The sequence below is a fragment of the Aulostomus chinensis genome, chromosome 23 (assembly GCF_037954235.1).
Source record: "Aulostomus chinensis isolate RoL2024-O1b breed Wild chromosome 23, RoL_Achi_v1.0, whole genome shotgun sequence".
Taxonomy (NCBI): domain Eukaryota; kingdom Metazoa; phylum Chordata; class Actinopteri; order Syngnathiformes; family Aulostomidae; genus Aulostomus; species Aulostomus chinensis.
Genome location: NC_141342.1, coordinates 18,113,514 through 18,136,888, shown reverse-complemented (window position 1 = coordinate 18,136,888; position 23,375 = coordinate 18,113,514). Strand labels below are relative to the sequence as shown.

Below are 23,375 nucleotides of genomic sequence, written 5' to 3'. Positions count from 1 at the left end.
TAAGTCGTGCTATTGATACTCCCAGGGCTGTGACAAGGCTGCTCCTACTTTGACCCCTATTACTAATGTAAAATGTAGATAAGATGATTGTATAATTATAATCTGACATGTTCTTATAGGTCATAATAATAATAATAATAATACAGCAAGGGCAGAAAAGGAAGAATTAATCAACAGCTACAACAGGACAGAGAGCACTGCAGACTTAATTTTTTAATAAAGATAAGCTATAGTTTTATATTACGGTAAAATGACATTACATCAGTGACAGAAGATTAGAGCTGTTTTGTTTTTTGTTTGATCGAGCAAATAAATTTGGACCTTTTGATTGGTTAATTTTCCAGTTGACCTATCAAGAAAACCATGACCAACTATTTACTACACCAGACAGGTGAGTGTCACTCAGGAAGCAACTTAATACAGATTAATTTAACTTTTCTTTGACATTTCTGAGTAAAGTGATTTGAGTGTATATTAAAAAACGTTTTTAAAATTCCCAGGCCTGAGAAGGACATCTGTTTCATCTCGACACAGTTGAGGAGATTTCTACGCCGAGCCAAAAGTGTTGCCAGGGCCATCATGTCCTTCTCCCTGGTGTCATGTAAGGTGGCTGGGTTGACACTCCAAAGATTGATAGACTTGATTACTTTAAATCCAATTTAAAGAAGATCCACAGACTAATGTGAGGATAATGATAAGTAGAAGAGACATTATGGGGAAAAATGGGACTTCTTTTAATTGTCAAAACTTCTTCCCAGTCTTGTTTATGTGTTGTGTACTTTTTGAATTGATTAGGCATGTCAAGAAGTGATTATAGTGCAAGCATCATTGGGCTTTAATGATGTCATATCATGAAGTAAAGGAATTCGAGTGACACCCATGAGGCTCAAGGACCAGTGTTTGCCCCACGAGGACGAGCCATATTGGATGTTAAAGTCACGCACACAAGGCTTCTCTGTCATATTCTCAAAAGAAATGAGGATTCTGAGCTTTGCGATAACACGGCAACAGAGTTCAGGCAGGTAACAAAGGTCTTCAGAACACGTGGAAATAGTGCAGGGCTCCCAAACCTGATCTTCATGCACAGGTTAGATTTAACAGAGGAGCACGGCAACATTCACGGATGAAATACGTCAAGGGTGAATGCTAACAGATGATGTGAAAACCACGTTTAGCCAGCCGTGACGAGCTCGTGGCTAACACGTGTGGCTATTTCCTAGCATTGCTCGTCACCGATAAAGGTGTGGCTAAATGAAGCATGTAAGTGAGGTAGCACTTTCTCCTCTAATGAGACAGTCTTTGGAGGATTCATCCTCTCTTATTAGTGTCTCCCACTTCAGCTAAGACTCTTATTAGGGTTGAATGTCATCATCTTCCTTATTCTATCAAGGTTGTGAGGTGAGCAGGACCCAAACACGGAGACGGAAGGCAGGCAGCACATCATGCAACTCAGTTTAATTAACAAAAGAAATAAACAAGTACTTAACTGGGAAAATGAAGTTTTTCGTTTTTGTTTTTTTTAATTAAACAACACAAAATGAAGGTACAACACAGAGCGAAACAGACCAGGAGGACAGAACGGTAACGCAAGGATGTGAAAACAGACTGACATGAGGAACTGAACTTAAATTCAGACTCTGCTAATGAGGCAACGAGAAGCAGGTGGGAGAACACGAGGGCAGAGAAGGAGCTGATCGCAGGAGTTGTGACCGCTGAGGACTGATTACCCCTGACGAGTCCTTCACTGAAAGGTAGAGTCTGCAGTGTTTCTATTTAAAAACTAAATATAGATTTATACTAAATGAATCCACCCAAATCATCATGTATGGGCCTCTGGACATGAGTGGCCTTAATGGTGCTGCAGGGAAAAGAATATACAGCCCCGCTAAGGCAGTTAGCTTGTCCTAGCTGGCAAACTTAGCTTGTACTTAGCATCTGCTAGCCAGTGATCAGCTTATTTGCTAGTGCTAGCATTTTGAGAGTAGGAGAATGCAGGGCTGGTTGGGAGGTGTTCATGTTGTGGGGGGGGTTTCTGGTTCCATTGAGTCCAAGAGGAAGCGGGGGCTCAATGTTAATGTCAAAATGCTCTGCACTCCAATTTCTAAGGTCCATAACTGAAAGCGTACACAGCAGAGTCTTTGACGCTCCTCGGAGTTGTTGACTTATCCCTGAAAAGCCGATTTTTGTGCTTTGCTAGCACAAATCAATTTCTGTTATAATTTCTCTGAATTTTTGCCAACTTTTTCTAACTGCTTTTCCCCTCTGAATCCCATTAAAATGTGGGCAGGTTGGTCTAATTTCCCCGCTGAGGCCGTTGACGGGACTGTTTGATATTATTCTCTTTGATGACCTGTCGCGGCTATCACTCTCTCCCACTCTCAGGGAGGTCTCAATCTATTTTGCATGCAAAAAGGAAGTGCACGTGTACAACCTCTTTAACAAACACCACCTCTCTCTAAAACAAAGCCAGACACCGGAGAGAGCCAAGAGGGATGTGAAGGACTTCAGTTAAGTGCAGAAATTACGGAAATGATTAAATTAATTGGGCAGGTTCATCGGAAAGTTTTGCTCTCAAGACATATTACGGTATGAATTCAGCACAACCACTCAAATGTTTTTGTTTTTTTGTCAGAATTCAAACAATTTCAGCCCTGTCAATAACTCTAACTGGTGCAATACTGCCAGAGGTAGAAAAAAACCCAACAACTTTTATTTCTCGTTATTAAAAGGTATTTTTTAGGGAACAGCAGACCTGAGAATACCTGTTTCTTCTGCATTGGAGGCACGTAAAGCCTTAGAAATTGATGCAAATCGTTCCTGTAGTTTTACTTATATAAGCCATCTGTGTTGGAACAGACTGTATTAATACATCTGCTGGAGCAGTATTTGCAGTAAGTAATGTACTGCAATCACAATGGTATGGAAAAGATGACAAAAGAAGAGAGACTGTTTCTGAGGGGAGATTGCAAGGAAAGCCAAGGTGTCAAAACCGTCTCCTCCAGCATCAAAAGACAATGGCAAGAATGGCCGCTAACAAGACCAAGCACCCTGTATTTTGTCGAGACCTGCTTAACCCCCCCCCCCCCCCGAGGGGGACGAACTGCAAATCACGTAGTGCACAGAGAGACCTTTTTAACACATTAAAAGGAGCATTGGGTGAGAGGCGGGGTTCACCCTGGACGGGTCGCCAGTCCATCGCAGGGCTACCAGGAGCAATTAGTGGTTCAGTATCTTACCCAAGGATACTTTGATATGGTCACCGGGGGAAGTGAGGATTGAACCAGCGACCCTTTGGTTGCCATATGGCCACTCCCGCCCCTGCGAACTCACCTGTTACATGCAATTATTTCCAAATGTGGACCTTTATGTCGCCCATTTAGATGTTAGTGATGGACCTTTATTTTGCCGACGTGGGGTCAGGCAGGTCGAAGGCTTTCCCAGAAACCTGCACCTATCCTTTAGTGCCTTTGTACTCGTGCCCGTACCCGTTTATGTATGAATCGATGTTTCTACACGTAACAAAACATGTTTTGCGCCACATCCCTGAGGGTACCCGACCCGCTGCTGCAAACATGACCAACCATGAAGGAGTTTCCTTCAGTGACTGCGGCTGGACCAACCTACAACTCCCATGTTGCAGCGGGAGTCTTCACAGGAACACAGTTCTGCAAGGCATCGCTTAAACTTCAAGTGACGGCCTTAAGGCTTTGCTTTGGTTCTGCAATGAACATTATTTTTCAGCTATTTTAGCTAGAAACCCTGCGAGATTGTCCTCTGTGTCTGCATGTGAAGAGTTTACAGATGGACCCGTGAGATTCCACAGGAAACGTAGCCTAACAAGAGACTCCTACACCACGTTACAACTGCCCCCTCCAGTCAGAACTCTCTTCTTCAGCTTGGCTTTCCATCGTTGCCTGTTTTTTTTTCTCTTATTGACCTGCTTGTGTTTTCTCATTCTCATTTCATGCCTCTGCTGGTTTTGCATCCGTGTGCGTGTGTGGGTTGTAGTCTGTTCTGTTTCACCCACCGTTTTATTGGTTTGTGCGCGTATTTGGTCGACTGAATTCAATATGACCAGTCCGAGTCAAATCCAAATGCCTTTTTTCTCAGCTGTGAGTGGAAAGTTGTAACGAGAAGGACATCCCTAGAAGGACCAAAAAGGAAATCAAGGCCTGCCACAGAGAACTCTTAAGACTTTAGAGTATCTGAAATTAAAAAGTGTGTGTGTATGTATTCATGCCTCAACTGATGCAGGTACACAGGCATCGCTGAGTCAGTCCTGTCTGTGCTGCCATTGAGAATGTAGCTCAGCCCTTAGAAGTCAAGTCTGGGTCAATAATGGAAGGGGGGGGGGGAAGCAGTTATCACTCTCTAAAGACATTGTTTTGGCCTGTCAAGTTGATGTGCTCTCTCTAAATGCTTACTTAATATGTGGGGGGGGGGGGGGTTCTGTGAATCTCAAAGCTGAAAATATGGGCGTCAAAAGTGACTGAAGTGGTTCTTGGATGGGGGTGTTTTCCCCGTGACTTTCACCAAGAAGGAAATGTGTTTACGTGCCTCCATTGTCAGTCAGTGAATGCTGAGTTACAGAATGAATAAACTGATCTGTTTTGTTTTGGAGATCATAAATATCTCATCTTACTATAACAGTATAGCTGCAGAGAGATTGGATAAATAGTCAATGATGGAAGAGGAGAAAGAGATTTCAATATGCCTCCATAAAGCAATAGACGGCAGCAGCAATATTCACTAAAACAGTTGGTAGACTGTTTTGGGGCATTTGAACGTAGTCCCATCTTCCCAAAGTGCCCTGAGGCCATTTGAGAACTTCATCAGAATATTTGAAGGACTTATCTGATTCTATGATACCACTCATTGCTTTAAGAATGAATGATTTTTAATACAGATCATCATCTAACTAGCTAGTGAAAAAGAGCTACTGGAAGGTACACGCATTAGTGGAAGTAATGATCCACTAATAATGAGATCAGCAAGTAAGATACGATAATAAATGAACTGATTGAGCTCATAGCATCAAATGTTAAGGTCAAGCAGTCAGGAAGCAGGAGTGTTTTTCTTTGACATCTCGCACAGATTCGGCGGATTTAACAGGTTCGTTTGCGTTGCCTTCGTCAGGAATGGTATCTAAACGACAACAAATTAAAAGATTTTCTTCAAGAGGCACTTCATCAGTTTTTCTCGCGGTTCGTCGACTTGTCGTAACTCCATAGTCCTTGAAAGCAGAAGCAAAGTTCTTTGGTGGCTTTTTTTTTTTTTTTTTTCAAATCGAGGATGAAAGAACAAAATAGTCTATTTTCAGGTAGACAGAGACGCATCAAGTAGGCTAGTGAGACTGGGAGCGATAGCACTTGATGATACAGATACACCTCATGAAGAAAAAGGCGATTTTCGAATAGAGACACACTTTAGGCTACATTGAGCACTGCGGCAGTTGTGGGTTTGTGTGACATATGAGCTGTAACTCGCAAGGTGGCGTTAATACGCGTGTTGAAGCAGTTTGACAACGACCTTTTAACAGCAAACAAGTGGAAGAAAGATCAATTTGTGCGATTGCGCACTGCTTCCTCGGCAAAGCATGGCAGCGACCAGTCTCTGCTCCATGTTCTGTCCCCTGGGAAACGACAGCTACATGCTGCCGCTCAGGAACTGAAGGCTACCAAATACTTCCTCCAGCCTATTGTGTTGTTAGCCACGTTTTTTTTCAACGAGGAGGAATTTTATCAGATTCCCTGTGTCTCATAAACAGGTACCCCAACTGACGAGAGGAGGCGCTACTGCAGCAACCCTTGACACACATCCTCATCCCGCTTCCCAGCTGAAGACACTGTCAACTGTGGCTATACAGACACCCAATCGAGCCATAGGCAAGTACGATAACCAAACTAGCGGCCCCATAGTCGCGGCAACATAATAGACCGCCACACGACCTGGGAAACCCTGCTTCTTCCATGTTCAGGTCTGATCCCTCGTGGTATGGCATCAGGTTGCAGATCTCCAATTTTTATTTATTTATTTGTTTTTGGTTTTTTGGATGACCCCTTTGGCCCCAACCCCAGCAGCTAAAACTCAAGTAACACAAGAACTGACTTCTAACTTCAGCCCTGGATTTGCTGTGCAACCAGCCTTACAGAGCAAATGTACAACTGTGAGTGACAGCGGTGTTTCCATTTCATCAGATTTATACTTCGTAACAGGAGTCACATTGTGGATGTGTATGTTTTGATACATAATTGAGCATTCACCCAGCACTGTACTGCTTCACGCATCACGCTTTAATTGCGCTCTCCAACTTCCCCTGTTCTCCAGCTTTGATGCCCTGAAAGAGCTGGAATTATGTAACTTGTACTCTTATTTTGCCCTTAGCAGGAGTTTTCTAGTACTTTTGTAAGGAATAGGAGAATACCGAGGGTTTACTAAACTTCCTTAACGTTATCTTCACTATCAGAAATCTACCACAATCAGAAAACTAAAGCAGCCATTAATTGTTCCCTCTGGGTATCTCTGTAGGCACAGGCCCTGACACATAGTTAAATTGTGAGTAGGCACACATTAGTTAGCTTCAACAGAATCTGCTCCCTATTGGCCAAATCAAGCTTAACTTCACAAAAGTGAAACCAAGCAGCCTCCTTGGCTGAGACCCCAATTCACAAACCAAGGAAATATGTCTCTTATGTCTCTTTCTGCTCTTATTCTGAGAACCGAGAATCGGCTGAACTGACAGCTTCGCCGCTTCTGATCACTCAGAGGCCAGGAAATGTTAGCTGGCTAATGCGGGACCTGCTGTCGGCGTAGACCGACACCGTGAGTGCAGTGTGGTGCCGGCAAGGACAGTCTGACTGTGGGACAATATAGATCCTGGCACTGCCAGCTGGCAGGTGTGTGTGTGTGTGTGTGTGTGAGAGTGTGAGAGAGAGAGAGAAAACCAGCCCTTGACAAAACACCTTGTGAGGACATTTTGGATTGTCACAGTGTGGGCTGTTTGAAGGTCAAGACTTGGGGGACTTAGGGTCAGGGGCAGGCATTTATTGGTGATGGTTTAGGTTCGGGTAAGGGACTGGGGAAGGCATTATGATTTTGATTTTTTTTTTTTAATCTATTAGAGACCATTTCAGGTATGAACAAGAACCTTATCAGGGCCCATAGTCCTAATGGGGACCAAAGACAGGTCCTCATAGGACAAAAGAGGATTTCTGAATGCCTGGTTAAGGTCAGGTTAAGGTAAGGCATCAGTTGTTCACTTCAGTTTAGGCTGTCCTCCATGAATGAAGTCAACGGAATGTGCTAACAAGGATAGCTGCATAAACGTGTGTGTGTGTTGTGTGTGTCTCTGCTGGCTGAAGAGTGTCTAGTAGAAATGTCAATGTACAGACACTGTGCAGCAGGAGTTGAGGTCTCCAGAAGACACACACAGATAATCAGCTGTTTATGACACATTAGTCAGTGCTCTACAGCCAGTCCTGAGTCAGAGGGAAAAAAAAAAACGCCAGAACGAATTGTTGAGATGAGCAGGAGACAGACAGGAAGGCTGTCACTGTGTTACCAGGGAACCTCCGCACGGACCAGTACAGCCCCGATTCTAATGTGTCACTGAGAAATAGAGATTCTGACAAGAAATTGTCTGTGCGCCGAGAGACGAGTCCAGTTAATACATCTTAGCCTCCTGCACTTCACTTGCTGCCAGACGCACAAGGATACAACCTCGACTCCCCAAATGGCACCTGAGTAACGTTTAAATTGTTCTATTTATTCGCATACAACCAAAAAAAATTAACTATTTTATGCCATTAGAACATTTTACTGAAATGAAACTGAATTGGCGGCAATATGAAATATCATTCGCTCCAAGAATGATCAAAAATGAGTTTAAAATTCAGAAGAATGTGGAAATCTGAATTCCGCTTAGGTTCCCTTGTTATTGCTCTGGTATTTTAAATTTATTCTCTGTGTGTAGCAATCAATATTTTATGATGTTTATCTCTCCCCATTCTGCTTAACAAAGTAGGAAAGTTTATGTCCAGAGTGAAGAGGCCAAATTTACTCTGCATCTTTTCTGCATCCTCGCAAAGGCGTCAGTCGCGTGTTTTTGGACCAGCGGTTTGCCAACGTTCGCTCGTGTACGTAATCACCTCCGGCAAGGAGGTTAAAGTTGCAGTTTGTGTGCCCTTTTGTTGTTTTGTCGAGTTTTGCGTGCAACAAAGACTTCAATTTTGGGGGGCAGATTTGTTGAAAAATAGCACAACAACTGCATTCTCCTCCTGCATTGGATTTGGCCGGGATCCCTTTGGTGGAGGCTGCTGGGTCCCTTTTTGCCATCAGGTCGGTAAAGTTGCAGCCATGTTGCGACTCCTTGGTTTAGCATATGGATGTTGCACATTGTGATTAAAACATTAACGCCCTGATGTATTGAGTTTGAGAATGGTTGACCGTGACCGTCTCTGTGACAATATCAGCGCTCACACTGAAAGAATTGTAATCCGCAGGGCTGATCTGACCCTGATTCACTGACAATGAAGGACCGAATACAATACATTCCGACCAAGGTTGTTCCTTTTTATTTCAACAGTGCTTCAAGCACCAAAAAAAAAAAAAAATCCACCTGGTCAGAAGTTGCTGGGGATAACAATAGGGGTTGCTATTTGAAGTGTACATTGGTTGGGCGTTAGAATAGCTGACACATCTTTGAATCCTCCCTCTTACAAGGTTTCCATCTCTTCGAATTCCGTCTATCCATCAACCCTCAAGTTTTCAAGGAGTTTGGGGTCATTGTGATAAATGTCACCTCTGGTTCTGTCTGAGATCTCAATGCAGTATATTTTTACAGACTTGCTGGGCGCCTCTTTGACTTCTAGTGAGCTTGTATATTCTTCCTCCCGTATTTTCTTTCTTCCCTTTTTCCGTCCAACTTCATAACCTGATAGGGGAAGAGTCATGACACTCGCCACACTTATTTGTGGCGGAATAGTCGAGATCAAGTTGCCTTTGTATTTGATACCTTGAAAACTTCACGGTAAACTTTCTGAACAGTTTCTCTGACAGCTCTTAAGCACATTCATATTGAGATTCTGTCAGAGTAAACCCCCAGACTCTCTCATAATCTCCCTCATCTTCTGATGTACTGTAAGTTTGCCTCTGATAAAGCTGTCAGAAAAGGGATCAATAGTTGACGAATCAATTTGATCAATAATCATGGTGATTAGGGAAGCAGGGCTGTGGAGAGGATGGTGAAGTACTCTCCTTTTGTATCTCCTTGGGCATTCATATCTTAACTTCAGTGACACAGATATTAATTTATTTTCACATTAAGCTTTCATTTTTCATTTGGATCTATCAGTGAAGGCGGTCGCTGCCAATTAATAACTTTGAGATGCAGCGAAGCCCTCAAATAACAACGAGCCCCTCGACACGGTTGTCTGCCTCCTCGATGTGTGCCTGGCACACTGATCGCGACCTTTGACCACCAACATTTTTCAAGTCCTTCAGTCCCAGTGCATGTCTGTACTATACTTGGAGAAAGCTCCTTGAGATATCCCTTAGATAGCGTAACTATGTGAGATGACTTTGACCTTGACCTTCAAACTCTTTTCAGTTCATCCTTGCATCCCAGTGGACATTACTGTCAAATTTAAAGAGGCTCCCTCAAGGCATCCTCGGGATATTCCATTAAGAAGAATGGGACAGGTAAGGCGTACATGTGTCATGTGACCTTTGACGACACTTTTTTTTTCAGTTTATCTCTGAGTCCCAGGGGACATTTGTGTCATACGTTCCAGAGATAGTCCATCTAAACATTTCCAACTCATCCTTGCATCCCAGCGGACACGACTGCCATGTGGAAAAAAACCCCCAAAAAACTCCCTCATGGCATTCCAGAGACGCTGTGTTCACAAGTACAGGACAGATATCACATACATGCAAAGTGAGCGCCACCTTGATCTTTGGCCACCAAAAGCATTTCAGTTCATCTCGGAGTCCCTGTGGACATCTGCGCCAAGTCTGAGGACACTCCCTCAAGGTGCTCCAGAGATATGGCGTTTCGAAAAACGGGGCCTCCTGCCTGTGTGTCCGTGCACGGACGTGCGGATCCACAACCTCAACATAGAACGTCTCCAGCTTTCAGAGGCGTGTAAACACATCCCACCACCTCCGGTCTGTGTCCCACTGCATCCATCTGTGCACGTTCACGTCCTTCTACCTACTTCCTGACCAAAGTAAATCTGGGATGGTTGGATAAACAATTTAAGTCGTTTGTTTGTTGTTTCTCACCCTATGGATTAAATTGAGATTCATCACAGAGCTCGACGCTGCATCACTCATTAGCTCCCAGGTAGAGCCGTGTCTGCTGCTGTCCATATGGGCCTGCAGGCAGAAATGATGTGTATCATTACCTACAACGTCTCTGGTGGAGCTGCTGAAATTCAATCATCCACGCTCTCTATGTCTGTTACAGTTAAAACAGAGTCTCTTAGCTAAGAACTTTTTTTTTTTCCCCTGAAACCCCCATTATACCTTTTTAATGAGCCAGTGCGCAGTTACAAAGTACGATCATCCTTCAGCCCGAGGATACACGTTCTTATTTCATGGATTACCTCTACAAACCTCTACAAAAGCAGTGAATATTTTTGGGTACACAGTTACTGATATCTTGTGCAACTAAACATTGACATCAGTGCAGACAGTGAACTCAATTTGACACTGTTTTGTAAATAAATCCATTTAGCCTGCTAACTGAGCAATTGTTAATCTTTTTTTTTTTTTTTTGGATGAGAGATAGTTATCGGGGGGGGGGGTATAAGGGCCGAGACAGAGAGTTAATGGGAAGCCAGATGAAACAGTCGGCAATTAGACAGAAACTCACAACCCTTTTTGATAAGAAAATGACCTGAAAGCATTCCCCTTGTTAACCTGCCGTCCTCCCTCTCCCTCTCCGACTAGAGGAGAGAGTGCAGGGCAGAGGGGTTGCTGTCGCTGAGCATGTTAGGCTACTCTGATGTATCGATTCTTTATCTGACTGATGTTTGTGCACGCCGCTGACATATCAGTCGTATCGCCATCCTGCGTCTGCATAAATCCATGTTGATGTCCATGGTGCTGAGGTCGCGGGCAGATTTGTAGTCACGTCCTTTTCTCGGCGTGCCACCTCTGTACTGACCTCTATACGCGTGTATACTACTGGATATTGTTGTCGATGTACTACTTCATGATCAAAGAGACAAATAGTAATGTGTCACCACGGAAGAGCAAGAGGCCCATAATGTGGTCCATGTAGTTTTCCTGTAATATTTCTCTTATACCAAGGCAACTCTGATACAGGAAACATGCTAGCAGAGACATGATTAAAGGTACATTTTTGTAACGTACTTGGTGTGAATTGGGAGTCCAACACGTCGCGTGGCAGAGGAATGAGCCTGCGCTCAGTCGGCCTGGAAAATTAGACGTTTGTGGCGGCAACACTCCGGTATAGCTGGAAGGATGATTTGCGTAATGAAATTCAATTAAAACGCTTTATTTCAACATCAGATTTAAAAAAGAAAAAAAGGAAATTGGCTTACAGAAAATATGTATCTAGTCTGATATCAGCTGGTTTATGTCAACGTATTTGTTCCATCTTACAGCTATGTTATCTTACAATAATCCTGCAGTCTGGGCTTGACCTGCCCTGGAATAGTCAGAAACCTTTTTTTTTTTTTTTTTTTTGTCTTGTTAGTTTTGAAGCATTTTTGTGCCACAAGACTAACTACTTTTTTTACACAGTGTCCATTGTGTGTTCTTCAAGGAATTTAGATGATAAAAATTCCAAGGGGCCGTGTGGGTCCTGTTGTGTCGAATGGCCCTGCTTGTCGAGTATTGTTGAGAGATATAAGAAAAGCCAGTCTGAATGATTTCTTTTGCAGTGCTTTTTCAATCGTTTTAAAGGTTTATTGAATTATAGCTAAATAGACGGGAATAAGTAGGGAGGGAAGACAGATAAGTGGAGAAAATCAACTTTTTTAACTGGAAATGTCAGCGCAGCGGTTTAGGGAAACTGCAACAACGTCCTTTGAGGAGCGTACAGGGGGGTCGACTACCCCCCACCCCCCACTGGGCGGTCCTGTCTGTTTAAAAATAACCAAATCAACCACTGTGTACAAGAAAGAGAAACAAAGCTTGGATATAATCATTACTGGAGTCCTGGGAGGTTTCAGGAGAGAAGGAAATGATTGGACATAAGCATGATGATAAGGACTCAAGTGTTTAATTCTCCTCATCTTTGGGCAACTACATATTACTCTGTAGAAAGAAAAAGGTGGAGACAGAAGACAACATTCAACCCTGAAATTACTTATTTTCCCAATTATGGAGAATTGGTGACCAGTGGAGTCCATTTCTTGAGCCACAGCGTCTCCTGTTGTCACGCATGAGGACGAGACACGGTGGAGCTCCACATCACGTCTACCCACTGCCCTCTGTTGTCAGGAGAGCAGAACTGCCGTCCTTCACAAAGCATTTGGGTTCAACAAGCAGTGCAGCGCAGAGGATCTTGTTTGTTGCTGTGCAAGCAAATAGAAGAAAGATTTAATCCTGAGCAGAGCGCCACCGTAATCTCCAGGTCTGAGCTGATCCCGGCCGAGCCCTGGACTTATAATTTATTCATAATTAATTTAAAAACTGAGGATACAAGAGATGTAAAAGCAAAAAGGAAACATACACGTGAATAATAGAAGTTTAATACAAGAAAATAGAACCGTGGTCACTGTGCTGACACACAACTCCCCCCCCATGAGGGTTCCAGCCTCTTGCGCTTTGTGAACTCTGATCGAGGACATTCTTTTTTTATTATCTGTAAGAGACATCGGCCGAATGTCAGCCGGAAAAAAACAAAGCACTCTTCCAGCTTGCAAAGAGTAGAAGGCCATGCTGAGACACACTCATTCGCAGGGGTGTGTGTGTGGGGGGGGGCGGCAGAATGAAAACATTCAATTTTCTAGCCATGTTGAAGAGCCTCTAAAGTCCACCTCGCTGCATTTCTACCCCGATTGACATGAAACTCTTGAAATTTTAAAAGCCTGAGTGAAATGTGTCCTGTACTCCAAACACTAATTGAGTGTCCAGGGGGAGACGGCCTGTAGACACCCCCAGACAGGTAGATGGGTTAATTAAAAAGGCCTGGGCTGCTGTTTCCTGTCTTGTCTGAATTAATGCCGTGTCAAAGCGAGTCTCCATGGAAACAGACCAAGGTGTCATTCATACGTTAACGACAAAGTGTGCTCAGTTCAAACAGAGCCCCGGGTGTAAATTATTGACAGGAAAAAAATATCCATTGGTATTTGACACTGGAATATTAGATGCAGCGGATGGAGCTAATGAACCCGGGAACAGACTCGTGATTCGTCGTCGTCAGAGCACTGCTGCCGACCATTTACAACAAGACAGAGTCCACAAATCTGAGCTGAATAAATGTGAGGGGGGGGGGGTGGATTTCACATTTGCATCGAGCCCGCTTTTGAGATAATATATAAAATAATTAGGCTGGATTTCAGCGAACTTGAAGGGAAACCAGTAAATTTTTGAGCAGATCAGTTAAACGGTAGGTTTGTTGTTGTTTTTTAACTCTCATTGTGTTTGACAGGTGTTGCCTTGACTGAAGTAGATGCTCTCCATTCAAAGATGCGTCTCTCTAGAAAAAAACTTTTTTTTTTTTTTGATATTTCAAAGCCCCGTAGAGCTCGAGCTTTGCTGGAAGTCAAGAAATAACTGCAGAGGTTAGGATGAACGACAGAACGGACGAGGTTTCTTCCAATTTTCCTCATCCACCTCGATGACAGACAGAAATTAGGATGATGTCATAGCCACCTTCCTCAGGTGTACGAAAGAACTGTTGATGCATGTTGGTTCAACAAAAAGACATCAACTCATTTCAAATGAAAAAAAATCATTTTTTAAGAGAGTCTGACACTATTAATGAGCCTCCTTATGTTACTTCTTCCTTCCTCCTTTTGTTGCCAGCGGACAGCTCCTCAGAAACCTGTTGAGACAGGTTTCCTCTTGAAATGCTGCTGCTGATTAAGTGCAACTTTCCACAAAGCGCGCATGCTTCAACTGTACGATTCATCTGCCACGCATCCTCTTTTAAATCTTAATTTCGACTGTCGGTTGTAATTTAACAGCTGTAACAATCATGTAGGAACCTCAAAAGAAGGCCAAGCACAGTTGGCACTGAATGAGAGTTGAAGGAAAAAGTGCAGGTTCGTCAGTTACAAATGAATTACTTGCTAAATCTGTAAATTGTAATAATATGCTACATTTAAGCCACGTTATTAAAGAATTTCAAATTAAATGCGACTTCTATTTGTGTAGTAGTGTGGCTTTCCGAAATTTAGGCAATTTAAAATACCCTGGATGGAGAGATATCTTTTTAGATAAACAAAGCAGGTTTTTTTTTAAGAATTAAATGTTCTTTTTCTTTTTTTGAATATTCGCCTGTATGAACAGAATTGTCTCCTCTACAAAGTCAAAGCGAAATTTCTCTCCCTTGATTCTACAAAACGTCAAACTGCCGAACGTTCTGAGTTGTGTCCCTCTGTGCTTGCCGTACTCCATTATAAATATTCCCTGAACCGGAAGTTCAACCCCTTTTCATCTCCTCTGTGGCGGCCTGAGTGAGTCTCACACTGTCACGTAAACAAAAATCGCAACTTAAATCATCATCCATCCTCTCCCGCGCTAAAAGTTTCAACCTCACCTTAACTAGTTTGTCGTAATTTCATACGAGAGCTAAAACACGAGACAATCATTTGTTATGCGACACTTTTCTTCGCGTTGTTTAAACCCGATTTCTTGACTCCATCTTCCTGTGCTCTTCCACAGCGCTCAGCCCGCTGACACGGCAGCATGGTAAGAATCACTGTTTATTGTATGAAAAGCGATGTTTCTTCATGGCCGACGTGGTTGTTTGTTGTGACCAAGAGCGCAAATTTTAACTTAAAATGAGTTTGTGGACGTTCTGTGACCAGACGGGGCGTTGTAATGGGGCTAGCTCAGGTTGTTAGCATTAGCATAGTGGGCCAACGGGCTAACGCTAGTCGGAGGGGAAGACTCTACTTCTAGGTTTATATTTGAGTTGTTTTCAGAGATACACTCTCATTCTATCTGAGTCTAGCATCTTAGCTGCTTCTGCTAGCTTGGCGTGAGTGGCCAATGCTAGCTTACTCTGTGGCGTCTCGTCGTTGGGAATGTGTTCTTGCTGTCTGCAAGAAGTCCAAACATCTCAGGCTGCAGTGCCCGTGATGCATTCACACACTTGCAAGAACAATGATGGACCAAGTGCTGAGTTTCGACTTCTCCCAGAAACCCCAGTTCCACCGGTCCACTAACATCAGCTTGTTTTTCCTGTTCATGTTTGCTATAAATGTGAATTTTGCCGTTTGAAATGTTGATGTTCGTCTGTTTGATTTTAATTTTTTTTTTTTTTGCTTGTAGCCTCGCAAGATAGAAGAAATCAAAGATTTCCTGCTGACAGCCAGGAGGAAGGACGCCAAGTGTAAGTCAGAATATTTCATCTGGGATGCAGTTGCGCCTCATCCAAGCATCGTGGTAGCCGGTGATCCTACAGTTCCTCTTTCGAAGTTGTGGATCTAAGTGCTGGCATTGTAAAATCTAAAGCAGGGCTCCATTTGTAATTATCCAGTGTGAAGAAATATGAATCAGTGTTCACGTCAAAGTGAAACGGGGAAATTAAATCTGCCTGATAATGCATGGAACTATAAAAGCAGACTTTTTAATGGTTGTCATGTTATGTAGCGGCAGAGTTGCTGGCTTTGTGTAAACATGCTCCCCAAGTCTGCCGATAGTTGGCATTGCGAGGCCACAGTTTGGCAGTCATTAGTCTCTAAACCCTACCTCACCTGCTGAGTTAGGCCTGCAGTGTTTTAATTAATATGGCTGCCGCGTTTTTGTCTCTCCAGCCGTAAAGATCAAGAAGAACAAGGACAATGTTAAGTTCAAGGTCCGCTGCAGCAGGTACCTGTACACCCTGGTCATCACAGACAAGGAGAAGGCTGAGAAGCTCAAGCAGTCCCTTCCCCCAGGTCAGTCCCAAGTCTCAAATAATCCGGGTACCGCAACAGAGTGGGATTTTGAAACGTCAGCGGAGGCTCTGTGTGCTCTGCTGCCCTTCAGCACTAACAGATCTGGTTCTGTGGCGTTCATGTCACAGTAAATGCCCGGAGACGACCATCACCGCATTATGACAAAAGAAAAGTGGGTCAGTGCAGCTGAACATGAATTTTACAAACATCAACACTGGTTTGTGAATGTTAGGAGAAAGCGCTCATTAAGAAAGAGGCATTGAAAATAAAACCCCACGTTAGGGGGGGGGGGGCTGATGGGTTTTTGGTGGCGTTGCAATCGTGTAAAAGCTCTTAGTTAAAATAATTAATTCATAGCTGACTAACAAAGTGTCCTCTACTCACAAGCCCTCTGCGGTGGACTTGAGGTAAAAACCTGCCAGCTGGTAACTAAAAGGTAGATTATAAATGTCCTCGCCATGTGCTCGTCTGTTGTCTTCAGCGTAAAACTAGCCTGTGGTGGTGATGAAGCTACTTAGGATTGCAGTTGTTGACAGTGTGACCTCACGTCGAATCATCAGGCCGGCGAAGACGACCACATGACGCAGAAATAAGCAAAACTGGAGAAAAACCCGCCGTGCAGCAGTGACAGTTGGTAGCTGGTTTTTATCGCCGTGGTGCCCCAAGAAGCCACGTGGCAGTCAAAACTGTAGGAAAATGAAGCCAGCTCTTAGACGCCCAGCGGGTGAAGCAGCTGCACGGCAGCCGCAGTGGTGCCCCTGCGAACGGGACCTGGAACCGGTTGGGCCCAGGGTTAGAAGTTCTGCTTTTGCAAAGAGTTCAGAGGCTCGTTGGTGAAGTCTGACTGAAGCAGCGCTTTACCAGGCTAAAGCTCACGTACCTACTGGTTCATCCAGTTGTTTTTAATGGCGGTGAATGTTTTCTGACACTTGTTCTTTTTGTTGTTGTTGTTGTTTTCCAGGTCTGGCTGTCAAGGAGCTGAAGTAAATCCATGATGTACAGATGATTGTAATAAAAACCGGAAAACTCAGTCATTTGTCTGGTCTTGTTTATCGTCACGCTGTGATTCAAACGCGGTCATAACACAGGTTGCCAGCGCTGCGTTGCTAATGAGTCCAGTGTGCCAGGAGGTCAGTGGTCACGCGTGGTGTATAACAGCCCTCCAGCAGGTGGCACAAGTGAGCTGCATTGAGACCGCAGCTCATAGTTCAGACACCAGTCAAATAGTCGAATAGCCTGTGGTTGATGACAGCGTGTGTGTATGACTCCGGTGTGTAAAACATGCAGAGCAGGATAAAGCTACTTTAGTTTCTGCCAGAACTATGAAAACATGAAGTTTGTTATGGATATTCACGTTTCATTTGCTGAAACACTGAACTTGAATTCAGAGAAGTTTAGGAAGACTATAAAACCTATTGCAAGTTCTCCAGAGACGAGTTAAAACTGGTCCGACCAGATGGTGAGCAGGAGGAGGTGTGATCCTGCATCTGAGTACGACTTGTGTGGGAGCTGAAGTATTCCGTGTACTCTGATACTGCCATGGGAGGATTTCTCAGCTGAATTCATCTCCGTCTGTTTTGACTTCATTAGTTTCCTGGATTCAGCTCGGACCCGATCGAAAGCCAGCGCCTGTAATTGGCTTGGTTCTCCACTAGGAGGCAGTGCGAGTTCTTTTGTTGAATTATAGGAACAGAAAAGAAATAACACGCCTAAGCATGCAAAGATTTATCCAGACGAAAATCAGATCTACACGCCGGCGCGCCGATCCAGCCAAATTCACTCAGAGGGGCGTCTTTGCGCGCTCCCGCGTCTCCTTACCCCGTGGCTACTACTTGTGCGCGTCCCCGCATGGTGGCTGCCTGTGCGGAGCCGCTGTCGGTTCTCGTCGCTGTGTGGGTCCGTCCACGCACAGGGAGACATGGGCGCAGCGTGATTTACTTCTACACTTGAGTGGAAAAGATTGGATTTAACTTTGCGAAAACATTGGGGTGGTTCCAGCAGGACGTCCGGAACGCGTTTATGCAGCCGGGAGCGTGTTGCCAGCACCGAGCATGCTTTTATCACTGCCTTTGTTTGATAGGAGGCAGGACTGAGAGCTCCGCTGGACTCAGGAGAGGCTGATACAGGCGAACTTTTTTTTTTTTTTTTTTTTTTATTCCCCGGGGCAGGGATGTCTTCCCCTCGGGTGGATTATATTGCGCCATGGTGGACTTACTGGCTTCATAATTTCCCTCACATCAACCTGAGGTTCCAGCCCATAGACCACCGCTTCCAGCCCGAGGAGGAGAACTACCAGCAGGTCAGTGCAGGCGGGATGTGGGACGCGCCAGGAGCCCAGATACTAGCAGTCACTCGCAGAACTGAGGCACACAGCGCCCGAAGCCTCCTCCGATGTGTGCAACTAAGTGGCGGAATTATAATATTTCTTTCATTTGCTTTTTGTATGATTTCTGTATAATTAGGCTGCAGCTGCAGTGCTGAAGAATTAGTATCACGTTTCATCACGCTGCTTAGAGATGCGTGTCATGACTAAGACTTGCGTTAAACGGCTTCATTTAATGAGTGTGCTACCTTGAGGTAATAGAAATACCAGAAAAAGATACCAATTAAGGATGATGAAAGTAGGTCAAATCAGAACACAGGGTGTCAAAATCATTTGAGCGCAAACCAGCCGGATAGTAAATATTCAGGTTGCAGTTTTCCAGCCATTTGTTCGTATTTTTGTACTGATTTAATCTGCAGTTTGGAGTTTTGGCCCTCAAATACCACCTGGTTGGCAGAAAGAAAAAAACCCCACCTAATTCACACACACACACACACACACACACACACACTGCCTGTGGTCTACTCAGTAGGAATAATAGGGAGGACTGGGTGGGAATTGAACCAGCGACCCTTTGCTTACCAGGTGGCCACTCTTCTTGTAGTTCTGCACGTATGAATCCACTTCTGTGAAACATTTGTGACACTCATCTGGCACAGGGAGCCACAGCAGCTCCTCTCTGGAAAAGGGGGCGAATGTTTTTGTTTGTTTTGTTATCAGGGAACATTCGTGAAGCAGTTTGCTCCGAGCAACAACCGCATGCCTTGGAAACACTTCGGTTTTGTATTCCCCCCCCCCCCTTTTTTTTTTTTCTTCACGTTTTTGTTTTTGTTTTGTTCGTTTGGGAGAAAATGTGTAGTTTTTGAGATCCGGAAGCTCACGTGGTTTCACCCATGGGAGTCACGGTGGCACCCGTCCAACTGCAGAGGCGGTGACCAGCCCAGCCTGAGAGAGAGAGAGAGAGAGCGTGGGGATCAACATGCCGGATGACTAATGACCTGCTTGTGAACACATGTCAAGTGCTGTGAATGTTTCATTGTGTGACTCTTTAATTTTTCAAGGCTACAGCGTTGGATGCTGTCAGCGCACGTCGTTACGTCACGAAGGGAATAAGTGACATTTAAGTTGGTGGAGGCTCAGAGAGGTTCAGGTCAAGGTCAGGGGAGGGGGGGGGGGGGGTCTCCGGGAATCTGGAGTTGGGTAGTCGGAGGGTCTGCATGAAGGGAGACAAAAGTGCAAAAACTTCTCGACCTCGAATGAGTTTTGAAGCAGCCTTAAGCACTTCGGTAACTGGAGACGAACACGGCTGAGCAAGCAAAGACGGTTTGTTCTCATCAGATGTTGAGATGCACCGACAGTCAATTTCCTGGCTCCCATAATCAAGTTCGGTTGTGAATTGCGTAATCGACCCGCCTCCGTAATACGGCATGTGAGAAACTGGCTGAATCTATAATTTTGTTTTCCCATTAATCAAAAATTTAGAGCTGCAATTAATCAATCAGCAGCTAGAAGATTAATTCTGGCAACTGTCAGTGTTTCAGGGCAAAAACATCCAAAGTTTGTTGGTTTAAATTTTTTAGATTTGGGCGTCTTTTTTTTGTCATTTATGACGGAAAGTCAAGAGTCTTTGAGTTTTGGAACGTGTGATGGACGAGAGAAGCGATTTGAGCTCATCACTGGGACAAGCATCTTTCAGGACATGAACATGTTGGGTTTCGTCACGTCTTTCCTTGAGACCGTCCACCCAAATCAAGAGACAGGAGGAGTCGTAAAGGCCTCCAGACCACCTGGTTTTATAGGGCAAGGCTAGGATTTTCCAAGCGGGGTCTTGTTTACTTCAGAATGTGGATCAAAATTTTTCAAAAGGAACAAAACTGTTTTATTCATTCCGCTGATATCCAGGATGTGAAATTCTGCAATTGACTTCCTTGAGCCGATGGGACAACCGTCTTTGTCAAAGTCTTTAAAAGAAGAGAAGAAGGAAATGGGGGCTTCGCTTTGCCGCTGACGGGTTCAGTTTGTGGCTGCACGGTGGTGCAGTGGTCAGCACTGTGGCCTCACAGCAAGAAGGTTCCGGGTTCCAGTCCCGGCTCGACGTGGGATCTTTCTGTGTGAGTCTCCATGTTCTCCCTGTTCCTGTGTGGGTTCTCTCTGGTACTCCAGCTTCCTCCACAGTCCAAAGACATCAAGAGGGGACGAGGCTGATTGATACTCTAAATTGACCGTAGGTGTGACTGTGAGTGTGAATGGTTGTCTGTCTCTATGTGTTGGCCCTGCGATGGACTGGCGACCTGTCCAGGGTGAACCCCGCCTCTCGCCCGTAGATGCTGGGATAGGCTCCACCCCCCCGCGACCCTTCTAGTAAGGAATAAGCGGAAGACGACGATGGAGGTTCAGTTTGTCTAACCAATCAGGCAGAGCTGTGGGCGGGACATTGTTGGCGAGAGACCACAGACGGGGTCGCTATGTGCTACCCTGAATATTTGATCCAATAATTAACCCGGCCAATTAAAAAGACTGGCCTCTAATTTAATAAGTTCCTTATTATGCTAATGGAGGGGGTGGCATGGCTCATGGCTGTTTGGTAACTGAAAGGTCAGTGTTTCGATACTCACCCCCCCCTGTTGACCTTGTTGAAGTTCCTGAGAGCAAGATACTGAACCCCCGGTTGCGTCCAGATAGCACGGACAGATAGGGAGCGTTGTGTCAGCGAGGGTAATGAAACACGGGGGTCAGTGATGTGGCGTGGCGACCCAGAACGGGAGCATCTGAACAAGACCAGGGCTGATGACACACGCCTGTCGGAGGCTGTCCAGGCCGTGACTCCTCCCTTCCTCAGCAGACTGTCAAGCCCAATTTTGATCACCAGCTCTTGTTGTGACTAATTTTCAGCAATATCCCTTAGATGCAATTAACAAAGAGCTGGGTAAAAAGGTCATATTTGGCCTCTGGATTTCCATGTGTATCTGCCACGTTGCGAGCATACGGGTGAATTATACATGAATTATTGATGGCTCGTGTTGGTGTGGCTAATGAGGTGACTCATTAAAGGAATTTCTGTTCCTGTATCTCCAGCGCTCCCTTGGCCTTGTGGACCAGAAACCAGAAGTGCTGTTATTGACAGTTACATCTTCCTACTCGTGCTCGTTTCTTCAAACCGATGACGCCGTACATTCCCTATCTGCCCTGCTAAATAGTAAATTATTCAATTTGCCCGGGCCAGAGCAGCTGTAATGGCCGAGTTGTAGGCTTGGTGATCCTGGTGAATTCCTCTGTTGACTTTGGGTCATTGAGTCTGATGGAATGTGAAGGGGTTGTGTTCTCTCCCTGTGTGTGTGTGTGTGTGTGTGTGTGTGTGTGTGTGTGTGTGTGTGTGTGTGTGTGGAGGCTACTCCTCATTTGTGAGGACATAAAACTGTACGTTTAACTCAAGCATGTTCGTGCTTCAGGTTCGCCCCGATTGAGCTCAGTGCAATTCTGTGGTGCGTGCGAGGGCCAAAAAATAAAATATTTCAGACGGCGAGAAGTGTAGACAACTGTTCAGTCAAATGTTCTCTATTCAGCTGTTGGACAGGGATGCCTCTTACCTCTTGTACCATTTCCCACTTTTTAGCTATGCGTTGACAAAGGTCAGCTGTAAGAAAGTCGGACTGCTTCCAGCTGTAAGGAGGTAAAATACTTGCACCATACTTTGTTCCCTCATCTTAAATTAAACAGAATAATCAAGCTATGAATAAAACTCATTTGAAACTGTCCCTCTTTTTCCTGCTCTCTTCGTCCCAGTTGGTCAAGGCAGATGGCCGCCACGTGGACCCGGCGTCTGCTCAGAGCTGCTGCCTGTTAAAAGGCAGTTTTTCATCGCTGCTGTTGCAGAAGTGCTTGTCCTGGTCTTCTTGGAAAGCATCATGTGATAACTTTTGTTGTGATTTGGCACAAACCTACTGTGTTTCCGCGTTAGGGAACCAAAGGCAGGTTAGTCCCGAGTGCGCCAGTGCCAGTGCCTGCACCGTAGCTTTCACTGCCTCACTGTGATTGGTCTGCTTTGTGGGTGTCTCCCGGGCATCTGTCGCCTTGCTTCTGCACAATGACACCCAGGCATTTATGCATCATCTCATGCGGCGCTCTCTTTCTTTCCTAAGTTGCCGTTATATCAGTAAATCTGCTCAGTGGCTGGTGCCATTATCTGAAATACAAGGAGAGCCTCAACACGGTGGTATAGAAACTCCACCGCAAAATAGTTGTGTAATTGCAGAGTGAAGCAGACACACAAGACTCTGCGTAGAACGAAGGACATCAACCTTCAGGGTTACAGTTAGGGATGAGTGTAATTCAAAATAATGTCCTCTGAAGTGATGGAAACTCTGTGTGTGTGTGTGTGTGTGTGTGTGTGTGTGTGTGTGTGTGTGTGTGTGTGTGTAAGGAAGTTATTCACCCTCTGTGGGATACTGGCGATGTCAGCGATGGAATGTCTACCAGCTGAATCACCTGACCGGAGCCTAATTTATGTCTTCTGACAATAAGCAAGCTGTTATCCTTCGTCTTACAGTCCTTTATTTTGAAGGGTTTTACCAAGCGCTGCAATAAACTGCAGTTGAAACTGGATCTCTTGACTTGCTCACTGACCTTTTTAGTCTAAAGATAAAAATTGCCGATGGGCATTCTTGAAAGCAGACAACCTGCCATCATAGCCTTCCTCTGGCTGCATCCTCTACTACCTCCACCACCGACCTCTCTCTGTGAACTCTGGACCAGTCTGGAACATTTTGGACTCTTATCTTCACAGAGGTTCACAGCACTGCACTTGGTTCCGCAAATAACAAAAAAGTAATGGATGCAGTTGTGTGAAGGCTGAAAACTTTGACTTCAGAGAGGTTCAAACCCTGGCTACTTTCACACCTTTTGGGAGAGTTATCACATTTTCATTGACAGGCGAAACGCATCAATGTCACGGTCAAGAAGAGGTTTCC

The 23,375-nt window shown here is 44.7% G+C and overlaps 2 protein-coding genes across 6 annotated transcripts in view; both read left to right on the top strand.

Moving 5' to 3' along the window:
• Positions 1–1,624: 1,624 nt before the first annotated feature.
• Positions 1,625–17,115, top strand: rpl38 (ribosomal protein L38). Of its 3 annotated transcripts, XM_086195184.1 has the most exons (7): positions 1,625–1,751; positions 5,768–5,885; positions 9,608–9,699; positions 14,866–14,892; positions 15,478–15,538; positions 15,963–16,085; positions 17,047–17,115. In XM_086195184.1, the coding sequence occupies exons 4-7, from the start codon at positions 14,890–14,892 to the stop codon at positions 17,070–17,072; spliced, it is 213 nt and encodes a 70-aa protein (XP_086051310.1). In that variant the 5' UTR covers positions 1,625–1,751; positions 5,768–5,885; positions 9,608–9,699; positions 14,866–14,889; the 3' UTR covers positions 17,073–17,115. The 3 variants fall into 3 exon arrangements, with proteins under 3 accessions (XP_086051310.1, XP_086051309.1, XP_086051308.1); XM_086195183.1 differs by lacking the exon at positions 9,608–9,699; XM_086195182.1 differs by lacking the exons at positions 1,625–1,751; positions 5,768–5,885; positions 9,608–9,699 and adding an exon at positions 14,592–14,657.
• The window catches only part of ttyh2 (tweety family member 2), a 75,998-nt gene continuing 58,520 nt past the window's right edge, over positions 5,898–23,375 (top strand). For 2 of the 3 annotated variants that reach the window (XM_086195177.1, XM_086195181.1), the window contains exon 1: positions 17,866–18,384. In XM_086195177.1, the coding sequence (XP_086051303.1) occupies positions 18,256–18,384 (129 nt within the window). In that variant the 5' untranslated portion in view covers positions 17,866–18,255. Of the gene's footprint in view, positions 6,167–17,865; positions 18,385–23,375 lie in introns of those variants that run through there. The other variant, XM_086195180.1, reaches the window with a different exon arrangement.